The sequence below is a fragment of the Telmatherina bonti genome, assembly GCF_933228915.1.
Source record: "Telmatherina bonti genome assembly, chromosome: 6".
NCBI lineage: Eukaryota > Metazoa > Chordata > Actinopteri > Atheriniformes > Telmatherinidae > Telmatherina > Telmatherina bonti.
This window is the reverse complement of record NC_136624.1, coordinates 16,898,673-16,912,762: the sequence shown is the minus strand read 5'-3', so window position 1 is coordinate 16,912,762 and position 14,090 is coordinate 16,898,673. Positions and strand designations below refer to the sequence as shown.

General features: G+C 36.3%; 1 protein-coding gene across 2 annotated transcripts in view; it reads left to right on the top strand.

Annotated features, from left to right (window-relative positions):
* rims4 (regulating synaptic membrane exocytosis 4) overlaps positions 1-9,043 on the top strand; it is a gene marked incomplete at both ends in the record, with an annotated part of 45,265 nt that extends 36,222 nt beyond the window's left edge. For both annotated transcript variants that reach the window (XM_079241470.1, XM_079241469.1), the window contains 4 exons: positions 4,075-4,187; positions 5,632-5,733; positions 6,056-6,195; positions 8,825-9,043. In XM_079241470.1, coding sequence (XP_079097596.1) covers positions 4,075-4,187; positions 5,632-5,733; positions 6,056-6,195; positions 8,825-9,043 — 574 coding nt within the window. The remainder of the gene's footprint in view (positions 1-4,074; positions 4,188-5,631; positions 5,734-6,055; positions 6,196-8,824) is intronic.
* Between the last annotated feature and the right edge of the window lie 5,047 nt (positions 9,044-14,090).

The following is a 14,090-nucleotide window of genomic DNA, read 5'->3' as shown; positions in this document are numbered from 1 at the left end:
CCTATTTTTTTAGGGTGCATTCAAACACAAAAATAGCTTCCAAGTTAATTTCTAACTGTGTATTTCTTTCTGCTATCCCTTTATTTATTTATTTATTTTTTTTAACTTCTTTTAATTAATTTTGATGATATTTTAGTTTTATTTGGTTAAAGGCATGTCATCAATTTCAAATAACTTTCAAACAGATGAGCTGGGCTGAAAATCAGTCTGTTAAATGGGGCAACTACAGAGCAGTGTGGTTTATATCTGTTCCAAGCTGCAGTACAAGCATTATGACATCAAGGGGAACCATAGCTTTATCATTAAGCTGGCTGCACCGCCGCATCATTTAAATCATCAGTAGCAAATTGCTGCTTGTCTCTCTGTCTACCTGTGTTTCCATGAGCTGTTTGGCTCACTCTGCTGATTGAAAAGCTTCATGCCTACTCACACACAGCAATGAATAAGCACTTTGTTAGCTAACACCATCCAATCACACTTATGAGCTTATTGATTTATGGTTGGAGCAGTTCAGGACCTAGTGAATGAGAGGAGGTGTGTGCCTCTGCTGATGGTTCTGATGGAGCCAAACTGAAGTGGTTTTCTGTGTTAGTGGAACAAAACACTTTATTCTAGATATTTAACTCTTCAGTTTGAAGGATGTTCAATTTGAAAAGTTACACATAGTAAATACCGTGCAAGCAGTGCAGGTTGACATTTTTCTGTAACACCAGTGTGATATGTGCATGTTCATATGGTTGCTGAATATTATCGTCTTCCAGGCAAAAACACAATTGCTTTTGCAAAGTCATCAAATGTCTGCATGGATTTAGCTGTAGTATGGTCACTGAAGGTGTGTCTGGTCTGTATCATGATAAAATAAGTTTTTTTTCTGTTTTGTTTTTAAAATAATTAATGGTATTCATTCAAATGACTTGTAAGTTTTTTTTAAGACACTGATGTCTTTTTTCAGTATTATGATTTTTAAGTAACATTAAATCAACAATGAGCCAAGCATAGGGTATGATATTAGATCACCACAGTCCCAGGATCTTTTGAAAAGTCGAGACAGGAAGGTAAATTGTCATGAGATATATGTTTAAAAGATGCAGTTAAATAATTTTTATTATGTTTGCAAAAAAATGTTACTTTTCATTAACATAGAATTTTACTGAAAAATACAGGTTTCATCCAGTCTGAGAGGAGCAATACAGTGAAAACAAATTATGCATTCCACATAAACTACAACTTTACTCTGATTTATTTTGACCATTTCATTCTGTTACACAACATTACATCTGCATTTACATCAAGAAAAAAAACACAACTCCTGTTATTCCAAGTTGCTGTTGTGCTTCACGAAATTGCCATGAGAACCGACTACTATGAGTTTATCCATCATATCATCTATTTGCAGCATGTGTTGTACATTGAACGTCATATTCTGTGAATCAGCAGCATAATCCCCAGATGTGCTCCACACACAAACGCAATAATCTAAAGCTCAGGATTTCATCACCCAGTAATACCCAGTCAGCTAATGTTGTTCGACTTATTGCATGACAGCACTCTTTGCTAGCCTGTTTACACACACCCAGGCACACACAGATGGTTTTCACCTCACTGAAATAAGTGAATTTGTAAAATGCATTATTGATGATTTGCACAGAAACACATACACCAATGTAAATGTAGGACATACATGCCAGGAAAAGGACGTAAAGGAGATTTGAGGATTATTATGGCCTTTGGAAGCTATTTAACAACTGCTGATGTGTGCATAAAATGGCAAATCTCATCTATGTGATTATCCAACAGTCTATTTGTTATGACTGCAGAGTTTGTCCACTCATTCTAAAGTGAATGGCCATTGCAACTTTCTTTTGTTTTTTTGCTGGGACAATATTAAGATTATTTGTTCCACATAAATAGTAAATACAAGATAAACAATAGTGTCTGTTTTTCTGAAGTGCTGCAGGGCACTAGAGTAGGGATTCATTTAAACTGTCAACTATCAATCACTCATTCAGCTCAAAGTGCTTTACAGAAATGATTATAAGACAACCAATAAAGTAGATGTAAAGAGGACAAATTGAAGTGAAAGACAATAGTTTTTTATTATGTTGTGGAGACTGAAGTGTTGCAAAATGCAAAACTGCAAAGGAACAGAGAACCGAGAGAAATGAAAGTGAAATTGAACGAAAATCTCTAGAGATTACATGGAAAGAAGCAAAATGTTAGGGACAGGGTAACATGTGGTTACTCAGGCCTGTCCTTGTTAGCTCACACTCTATTAGGGGAAATGGTCAACAAGAACAACACGGATATGAAGCCACTTTTCTGCCAAAATGAGAAAGTCACAAGAGTAAAATTGATCCTTGGCTGTGAACATGGCTGTGACTAATGGTACCTTTAAATGAGGTCATGATTGTGTTCACTGCAAGGCACTCTCATGTGGTTGTCTCTGTGTAGCCACATGAAATATCCTTTTTGCGAATGCTCAAAGTTCATGACAACTCCTTGTTATCAATGCAAGTTCAGCATTCAAAGTACAAACAACAAAATGAATCAAACCCAACTGTCCTAGTTTGAGCACATGACCCAAAAGAAAATAAAAGTAATTCCTCTTTTTTTTTTTTACATGTATACATGTATATATATATATATATATATATATATATATATATATATATATATATATATACATATATATATATATATATATATATATATATATATATATATATATATATATATATATATATATATATATATATAAAATTGTATGATTAAAATATGATAATTGATAATAAAAAGACTACATCAGGAAGCAGCCATTAATTGCAGCTCATTCATTCATTCATTATCCTAACTTCTTAATCCAATGAAGGGTCACAGGGAACCTGGAGCCTATCCCAGCACTCTTTGGGCAAAGGCAGGGTACACCCTGGACAGGTCACCAGTCCATCGCAGGGCAACACAGAGAAAAACAACCATTCACGCTCACAGGCAATTTTAGAGTAGTCAGATAACCTAACATGCATGTCTTTGGATGGTGGGAGGAAGCCAGAGTACCCAAGCATACACTGGGAGAACATGCAAACTCCACACAGAAAGGCCACTGTCCAAACCTCGCCCCAGCCGAGGATCGAACCAGTGACCTTCTTGCTGTGAGGCCACATGCTAACCACCATGCCTGCAGCTCATTAAATGTAAAAGACTAGATAAATGTAAAATTCTCAGAACAACATTAAACACAATAATTGTGGCGCATCTGATCCAGCACTCTGTGATCGACTGATCTGGTCTGTAGCATTCCGGTGTGCAGCATTGTTATCATATGTGGCAATTGTTAAAAAAGACAATGGAATAAGCAACCGCAGCCTCATCTCCGTCTGCCTTATTAATAGTGCAGCGAGAGAGACCCACGATGTAGACAAGTTAGATACAGAAACCACTCCAATAATTGTCCAGATAACAAGTTACAGCTAGCTCTATGATACAGTATGTCATGTATTAAGGTCATTTTCTGTTTAACTTACACACTCTCAAGGTCTGCACATACGCTGCAAGAACAGAGAAATTTGTTTAAAATTTGTTCACCAGAAAATTTCTTTGAACTTGCTGGGTATGATGAAACAAAATCTGTGGAGGTCTGCTGCCTAGAAAACACAGACAAACATATCCACATATAGTTACAGTACCTGGCAGTCTGCCAACAAAGCACTCTGATCTGATTCTGTTTAATACACACAAGTTAAAGACACGTGGTAAACTCTGCAGCCAACAGAGTAATGTTCGAGGGAGTTACTCTGAACTTTTTGCTTTTCTGAAACCTAACTTAGTTAAACTTAGTTACATTTTTAACTGCATTGAAATCTGATGATGAATGGTTTTGATAAATCTTTTACTTAGTCTTCAATCATCATAACAACCCCAGTCTCTACTTCTCTCATTTGCTTTAGTCTCTTTTCTGTTTCTTATTTCTTACATTATCTTTCATAGATTCCCTTTTCTTCTGAATTTAGCTGCATTAAGATGTGTTTTGTAATTATAACAATCTCTTTGTCTGCCTTTCTTCTCTTTTTTTTCCAGTCTTAACTACAGTGGCATGTGTCTGGCATCAGATGCACAGTTCAGTGACTTTCTGGATGGGATGGGGCCGGCCCAGTTTGTTGGGCGACAGACACTTGCAACAACCTCCATGGGTAAGATGGGATAGAGATTTAGACTCTATCATTCTGTTATTTGTCATATGAAATATAGATTATATCAAGTGAAGTTAATCACTTAAGTTTTGCAAAAGTTGTACAGCTGTTTTTGTGCTTCCAATTGAATGATTGCTGTGACTGGGTCCATTATCTTTCAGTGAAGTATTGCTTCATATCTCCTTCTGATTCTCACAAATGGGATATTACTGGGATGCCAAAAGGGTCATTTTTCTTTTTTTTTTTTTTTTTTTTTTTGATTAGACACAATGCTCAGTTAAAGGATTAACTGACTGAAACTGATTAGACTTCACACACATCTCTTGGTCATGCCTTGAAAATACATAGACATTGGGCAATTTCAGATGAATATTCAGATGCCTTTCAATTATCTTATCGGATAAAACTATGGCATGATGAAATGTATCATCTGCATTATTACTGGGTGACAGAAATACAAGATGGTAACTGGTACTTTATTTATTTTTTTGACCTGTATTTATATTAATATCTTTAAATAAATCTCTTTGTCTTCTTATCTTTTAATCTAAAAGGAAGATTTATTGGTCAAAACCTAATGTATTTTGTATTTTCAAAAAAAGAACAAAAAAACAAACAAAAAACAATTTGCTCCTTAGAGAAGAACAGAAATATTTTTCTTTGAAAAATGCCTCTGAAAATGGAAAAGAAAAGACTTATTCAATAATAAAACTGAAATTAAAGACAACAAAATCCATTTAACTTTAACAAAAAGATACCTTGTAAATCAGAGCTGTGTCTTACCACAGTGTGGCTATCACAATATCTCTCATTTAATCATTTCCAGACCAAATATATTGAATGTTTTGTATGCACATTGTCCTCCACTGCAGTGATCTACTGCAAGTGGGTCAGTATCCATGCTGGCAGCCAGACAGTGTCCTTGGATGAACAACAGTGATACTCACTGGACTAATTCCACTCCAAACTTGCTGTCCGGTCCAACATTATATAATGTCTGAGAACCCAGAAATAACTTCGTCGTCATCTGTGCTCAGTCACATAAAGGGAATGTATTTGTCATTTTTTAAACATTTAGCTCAAACTGTCATTGGGAACTGATGTCTAATGAGTTAAATTAAGTCATGTTTACAAAGAGCTAAAATCTGGACTTTTTATTGAAGAAAACATCCAAAGCCAATGTGTGACTCTCTTATTTTTTCCCCATATCAGCTGCCACCTGATGAGTAAAGATAATTAAATTGCTGACATTGAGCCAAAATAGGGAATGTGGCTCAAACAAAAATAACTTACTAAAAGTGTCGAAACAGCTAATTACATTAAGTATTGTTCTCACTGATGATTGCCTTCAAGGAGTTACAATTTTTAAATTTTCAAAGCTTTCCTAAAACATTGTATCACATATGAAAGCACTCTTCAAGTCCTTGTGTTTTGACTCATCCAGGTGATGTAGAGATTGGTCTGATGGAGAGGAATGGGGGTCTGGAGGTGGAGGTTGTCCAGGCCAGAGGACTCACAATGAAACCTGGTTCAAAGGGACCTCCAGGTAAGTGTGTGTCTTTGTAATATGATCAAAGCAACTGATCAAAAGATTTAAACCTCTGTCTTACAGGGTTTATATCAGAAACATCAAATGTTTAATTGAATGTTTCTCATGAATGCAAATGTTTTACTTCTGTGGTCTTGTATATGACATGGAACAAGAAAATCCACCTACAGGCTAGCAAATGGTGACACAGCAGCCTCCAGAGTGACAAATAGCTTCCACAAACAGGGCTGGGATGCTTGGAAGGTGTAAAATTGAGAAACTGCAGAGTCTTGCTGATACATAATTATTATTATTCTTTTTTTGCCTGTTGTCCTTCCAGCGGCGTATATCAAAGTTTACCTTCTGGAGAATGGGATCTGTGTGGCCAAGAAGAAAACCAAGTCAGTGAGGAAGTCTTTGGATCCTCTCTACAACCAGGTCCTGGTCTTCTCAGAGAGCCCACAAGGGAAAGTTGTTCAGGTAAGACAACGCAGTAGTAGCATGTAACCACTAAAGTGGGCTTTCTGATTTGCTTTCTGACAATTGCTTTTTGATATTTTCTTTGGAAATAAACCAGAGAAGAATTAAACATAAAGATCTTGTCCTTGAAAGAAAAAATGAATACCATGTGAATGTATCACAGGAAATTAATAGAACATTTAAGTCAAACCTCAGGTGCCATTTATTACTCAAACCATAACATTAGCTTTGCCATGTTTTTTTTTTCTTTTTTTCTTTTCTTTTCTTTTTTTTTTTTTTTTTTTTTTTTTGTGCAAAAGTTGTGTAAAAATATTTAAATGTGATTAAATGAGTAACACAGTTCATCTAATTCTTTTCAAGATACAACTGTGATGCTATTTGGACTCATTGTTTGGGGAAGCATTGATGCCTGTACAAATGTTTCTTTTTTTTTTAAGCACAGACATAATAGATTTAAAACACTGTACCAAAAAGTTGGTCTGAATCACAGAAAATCACAAACTCATTTGGTTTTTCATGTGACATTATCATCAATATTTCTCTGATAATAAAACGCTGTAGTTCGAGTTGTTTAATGGAAGTTCAAAAATACATCAGCTGTTGAAAGAGCTTAGATGGTAGAGTCTGGATGATCCACAGCAGAGGAAGTTGAAATTAAGTGTTTGGTATTTCTGACTCTGACCTGAAAGAGAATAGACTGGATGAGTGGATTGCCTTCCCTCATTTCCGGAGCTTCTGTATTGTTCTGCACAAAATGTCACAAAAAAGCCACAGACAGAAAAAAGCTGCTTGACTGCTGTTGAGTCTCATTATTTGCCTATTCTTTCCTTCAATGTTTCCCTGTTAAAACGTCAGTGTTTACCTCATGCTCTTCTTTTCTTCATCCTTTTTCTCTAGTTTTTTTTATGGTACTTTTGTTACTGATTTTCTTTCTTTCTTTTGACTTTTTCCATTCATAGTCATGTTTCTATACAGACATGTTTCTATCTGCTTTCAAGTGTTTTAACCTGTTCTTTCATGTCAGGCTCCGTCCGTAATGAGCTGATAGAAACTGTGATCCGTTCGGTGGGGAGGCCTACAGCTCTGCCTCTGGCTGCTTCGCTGCTCCTGTCACTCCATAATTAGTCACTAAACGCCTCCCTCTTAATTATCTGCTGCCTGTGTTGCCGTCCTTCAAGTTTCATCAATCTCAGTCATACTGAATGAAGAAAATCGCTGAAATCAGCAACAGTTTTCATTTAGTCATTTCCCAATTTTGCAAATTTTAGAGAGCTGATTGAGTCAGCACTAAGACTTTTCTTAATGGCCTCCAGCACTTTCCAAAAATTACATTACATGACAAATATTCAGTAAAATCATTTTAGACAAGAGCAGACAAAAACATTTACAACATTTACATTACAGCATCTGCATAGAATCCCTTTTCTTCTCCGAGCTCTTTCAAGCCAGTAAAAGTCTTGGTGATGTCAATGTTGTCTTATCTCTTGCTCAGTTACTCTGTTTCTTTTCCTGGCCTCCTCTGATGTGTTTTAGGATCTCTTTGCTAAATTAGCCATAACTGGTGCTACAAATAGTCAATGTGTTGATATCCAGTTGCTGGTGTGTGGTTCTGTTGTCAGACTGAGTGGCTCCGGCAGAGACTAAAGTTGGAGAAATCTTACCAGGGGATTCTGATACTTTAGGGCTTAAAAACACCAGCATTTTCATTCATTCATTCATTATCTTAACCGCTTAGTCTGATTAAGGATTGTGGGGAAGCTGGAGCCTATTCCAGCAGTCTTTGGGCAAAAGGCAGGGTACACCCTGGACAGCTTGCCAGTCCATCGCTGCACCTGCATTTTAACCGTGTATATTCAGCCAACAAACTACACATGACCTTTACCTTTCCTCTTCATTCAGAATAGAACTCCTTCATCCATTCCACCGAGGTTCAATTCTGAAGCCCACTTGAAGGCTGACTCATATGGCTCTGCATATTTAATTTATCGTACTAAACATTAAGCATGTTTCTGCTCTTCTTTTCATAATTTCACCCACTTCTTTGCTGTTTTTTTTTTTTCCTAATTTGTAGTGGCTGAGGATAGGACCTTGTTTTGAAGAAGTGATTGTAGCCAGACTGGCTGATTTTCCTTCTTTCAAAAAAGAGAGAGAACAGACTGAAACATATTTGGCCCCTGAGTCTCTATGGAAATTGCTTGCAGGCACTTGGTATGCTGGGATGCATAGACACATAAGACCCCCACACCAGAGAACATATGCGCTGATGGATATTGATTATTTTGTCTACCACCTGACAAGATATAGAGCCATCTGAGATGGGTCTTGATGTTATCAGGACATTGGAGACAGAGGACACCGAAGACACAAACAAACACACAAATCTCTTTCTCCGACAAACACATGCAAACCTTCCCATTTACTCTGATGCACCAGCCTGATCTGCAGTAGAGAGAAATATTTAACAACCGGTTTTTGCTGTTGAACTGATCCAAAACCAAATATGGAGTTGTGTTAATTAACATGAAATATTATTTAGCTGAAACTTGAGCAGCAAAAGAACTGTTTGGAGAAAGGACATAAACCTGGTTTTTACCAAATCCACTGATTTTCTGGCTTTTTGCCTCTTTAGGTGATTGTCTGGGGAAACTACGGACGAATGGATCGCAAATGTTTCATGGGCGTGGCTCGAATCCTTTTGGAGGAGCTGGACCTCAGCACAATGGTGATTGGCTGGTACAAGCTGTTTCCTACTTCCTCAATGGTGGACCCTACAATGGCCCCGCTCATCCGCCACTCGTCCCAAATGTCCCTGGAGAGCACCATTGGGCCGTGTTGTGACAGATCATAAGATTCATGTGAAACTCAGATGCTATTGCTAAACCATCAGAAGACTTGTTTTTATATATGCTGTTGTCCTACACTTGGGTCAGCCAGACAGTACTGCCCCTGTAGCAGGTAGGTGGTAATATAACTATCTCTCAAGGGCACTTTTACAGGTCCAACCATGCCATCTCCAACTGAGAATAATTGTACAAACCAGCAGGTCACCCTGCATTAATTTGAAATGTATTATGGCTCTTTTGATATTATATCAAATTGTTTCCCAAGACGACGGGATGCACATTTCTTTTGCCGTTGTGACTGAGTGTCCCTACACTTCAAGGGAAATTTTGCTGTCTTCAGATCTTTTTGATGGAAAAAAAACAAAAACTCGCTTAATGAGATACTTCAAAGCAGGACTTGGTTGCCAACACTGATCACATTCTGTTGGGACCACAGTATTCAGCGGGCTCAGCTTTGCTTCAGTTTCTCGCCTTCTTCACAGCCTACATTCAGTTCTCATTCCCAGGACTGCATGTCGTCTCTCGGTGTCCTCATTACGGGACTGAGCAACTCCTGAGCGTTGTCTGTTTATCCATAAATTTGGGCAGAAAGACAGGTTGCATCAGACTTTTGGAGAAAAACATTCATAATTGATGGTTAATGGATGTGCAAACACCAGGACTAAGGAAATATTTATTGGAACATACCAGGACATCTCAGCTTCACACACTTAAGCTTGTTTTTTGTTTACTTTTGTGTGTGCTCCCTCATTTTTGCCCATGACGATTAAACTCATTTTGTAAAGTTTTGAAAGCATGTGGAGTAACCATGATTAAAACATCATCAAACTTTTAAATTTTGATCTGAAAAACAGAATCCAGAGTAATGCTGATTTGCATGGATTCCAGTTTGTCAGAGCAGCAGCTCATCACATTACCTGTATTGCCAGGTGCAAATTGGTTCATGAGTGGTTGCATGTTCTGTCCCAAAAGCCACAAGTAATTAATTATGGCCCCACAGTTTGCAAGCAATGACTATATTATATTTTGTTGAGTGTGCTTTTCAATCCAGTGAGCCAGTGCTGCATTTGGCTAGAATGAAAATATGCATCACTGTGGGATTACCAACATAATGTTGTACAAGATTTAATTTAAACTGGCTGTTTCTTCAGGTAGCTGCACATCAATGAAAGTAAATTGGATATTTCCTGCTGATATGACCAGATGTAATTATAACCAGGAGTTTTTAAGATTTGTTTTCTTTTTTTTTTTATTTGTTTGGTTGTTCATCATTTAGATTTTTTTTTTCCGCTTCATAAACTTGTGATAGTGGCAGACAACAGCAACAAACTATGAATGCATGAAATTTACAGGTTTAATCTCGTGGAGCTCTTTTCTGGTACAGCTTGTACCTAGCATGAAACAGCCAGGCTTAAAGAGAATCTAAAATGCTAAAGCTTTGTTCCTATTCTTTGGTTCTGTTGTGTTTTCCTAAATATCCACATTCACTCTCCTCTTGCAGGTCAAATCACGAGCAGGGCTCAGTCTAGTACCTGAGTTGCAGCTCTGACAAAGAGCCAGATGGTGCAAGATGAAAACAAATGATGATCTTAGTCTAGCGTATATACAGAAAAGAAAACTTGATTTGCATAATCGTAGTTGGGAATGCACTTTGTAGAATACTCTAGGGGTAGATTTTAAATAGTCCACTTTTTTTATCTTTTTTTTTTTTTTTTTTTTAGCTTTGGCTAACAGTTGTCTAATAACAGTTTCTGCTGTGCCAACCTTTTTTTTTTTTTTTTTTTTTTTTACCAGCAAGTGTCTTCTCCTTCCTCTTCTTCAATTACCTTGTGGCATGTGCCATTGTGAGGGAGGAACAGAAACATCAACTCACAACATCTAACAGCAGTCTTTAGGCTGAGAAGAGCAGCATCCCTTTTATTCTAAATTACAGCTGCAGTCCACAGAAAGCCAAGCCACCTGGTGATTAGCCATGCTACGACTCAGATTGGAGGGAGGAGACGCAACGAGAGGAGAGCATGAAATGTGCTTTGCATCATCCAAACAAAGGATTTGCCTGGACTTTGGCGTCAGGTTTTTAAAGACTTTAAAAAAGGAAGCAGACATAGGGTGAATTTTAAGGTAACTCGATGTGCACACTGCAGAGACATTTTGAATTCAAAGTACTTGTGTTTTTGTTTTGACACTTTATGATTCTTTATATATTTTTTTTTTATATGTAAATACTACCATTTGTAGTGTCTTCTGGAGTGAGCCAAAGTAAATCTATAACGATTTAGTTGATAACTGTCTAAAGTCGGGAGGAAGGAAGTGACATCCTTGCTTGTTATTATAAGACTGTAGCATTAGCTGGTAGCATCTGCATGACTGATTAAAACTTATAATTAGCACACGACTTGATAAGACTAGGCATGGGCTATAAGCTACAAAGAAGGATGAAAAACTAATAAAAAAGTCACAACATCAACCAAGCAACATATCTATCCGTAGCAATTTTATTGGCATTCATGAAGTTGAGAAATTTTAGTTTAAGCTTCTTTCTTATCAATAAACCACAGAAGAAAGACATAACATTTAAATTTTTTTTTTACCATTTTTTTTTTGTCTCAGAGAAGATTTTACCAAAATTTGACTATTAGATTAATAAAGTGTTCACCCAGTAGAGAGTAACCTTTATTTTGTTTTTTTTTTTAATTGCAAAAGTTAGCCTCTGTGTTGAGAGTAGCACTGTTGCAGGGATATTATTACTCTGTTTCCAAACAAAATAGTGACATTCTATAAAGCAATAACACATCCAGTCATCATCATTATTCCCACCCAGGATGCAAACATATCTAATGATTTTCATACAGTTTTCATTTAGTTTTGTCAACTCTAATATTTAATAAGAAAGCATGTGTTTCATGTGGCATATGTTTTACATTTACCATGACTGTATTCCCATTAACATGTAAACAACAACTGGCCAATTGTTTGGTGAAAAAAAAAAAAATCAATAAATGGGTGATAAACTGATTATTCAGCTCTGCCACAAAGTCAGTCTAGATAATCTTTGTGACAAAGATTCAGCTTGTTGAATCAGCTGAAAAACTGTCATCGATGGGAGATTTTCCCTCTTCCAGTCAAAGCTTAGTCAGCTTTAAAAGCCTGATCAGGCTCCCCCCACTATTCCAAATCAAACATGCTGAAATTCAAATAGGTTTTATATGATTCCAAGATGGATGATTAGCACTTTATATTGTTTTCTAGGAAAACCATCATTATTATTATCATTATTATTATTATTCCTTGGTTGGTGCAGACATGGAAGGCACATTGGTGTGTTATTTAGCACTGTTTTCTTTCACGTTATAAAAGTTATTGGTTCAAATCTTGGCATGGGACATTCTGTGTGGTGTTCTCATGTTTCTATTGCACATTAGTAAGAACTAAGATAACTAAGATAAATATACAGTAACACACAGATTATGAAGTATGCTTTATAATGAAAAATGTATGACAGTATAAAGTATACCTAAAGATAATTACAAAACTGACAAAAAACACAAGATCATAGTCCTCGTTAAGGCTTTTAGGAGCAAGTGTGTCTCAAGTGTAAATCCAAAATGCCCTCAAAGTATTTTTTTCTTTCTTCCTTTTTTTTTTTTTTTTTTCAAAAAACCGGGTCACCTGGTCTCCAACAGGCTATGTGTAGAATTAAACATATGAATATTTGACTGGAAAAATAAAGGATAATTTTTATGGAGTAGCATTAAGATTCATATATCAATATAAAATGACTAATTAAACTGACAAGTAGCAAGAAAAAAAAAGAAACTATTTTATGAACTGCAATGATTTTAGAAAATTTATACAGATTAATACATGTTATATTATTTTTAAATTATTCTTCTAACTGTGAACCACTTCTTTCACACTTCCTCTCCTGGCAGCAGTACAGCATGCATGCATTAGACCACGACTTTCCATGTAATGGGTGCAGGTGCACATTGGCATTTACATTGGATATTAATACATATTGGCAGTTTAACCACTAATTGTTTGAATCCACGGCAACAACACAAATTAAATTAAAAAGTTTTGCTTGTTTGAAGTCACTTGTGTAATTCTGGTCATGAAAAGCTTTTTTTCTGGGTCACTACTTTTCATTTGTTCATAACACTTTGTACTTCGTAAAGACAGATGAATGAGCTATTTAACTGTATGTTAAAGTTGAGTCAGCACCAAAAATGTACTTTGTTGCATTCCCTTTGATTGTGTCTGCCACTTGGATGTTAAAATGTGTGCTTCTATCAATTGTAATGTAAGTAGAGGCCTTAAAACACACAATTACATTTTGTCAGGGCTAAGGACAAAGAATTGTCACACTATGTTATTAAAAGGAAGCAAAAAAAAAAGTATTGCATTCACCACTTAAAGTCATTACATATAGTAATCTAAGTGTCATCTATGGAAACAATTATCTCTGTGTGTTCTTAATTGATTTAAAATGACTAATATTTCAAATAACCTTGTGTTTTCCCCAAGCATCTTGGTTTGGGCTTAAATAAACAAACGCAGCATAAATATTCGAAGGTTCTGACCTTTTTCTTAACAAGACTTACTTTGTAAACGTAAGAAAACAATGCTATTGTTTGTTGTTTGCGTGCACATCATGGTACTTTGTGGTTTCAAATCACCAGATTAAAATAATAAAAAAGAGAAAAGAAATGTAACTATCTACGAGAACTGTACTTGAGTATTGTTGTTGTCCTTTTACTCTGTTTAGGTTGCATTTCTGCAAAACAGACACTTCTACTAGCATCAGTGGTTTCTCATATATATGTACATTGCACCAGTAGGAAAGACCATCCACTGCACAGAGAAAAAAGTGAGATAGTCTCGTATGCTTTGCTCATATATTTTTAGATTTCCCGGCCCATCAGCTGCAACATTAACATACTCTTCCTCACTTTACTGAGCATTAACTTTTAACTGTGAGACGAATGCAACAAAGCATGTGCTCAGGATAATAAAACACTGGAAATAAACAGCGTGATCTGGTGGACTCCC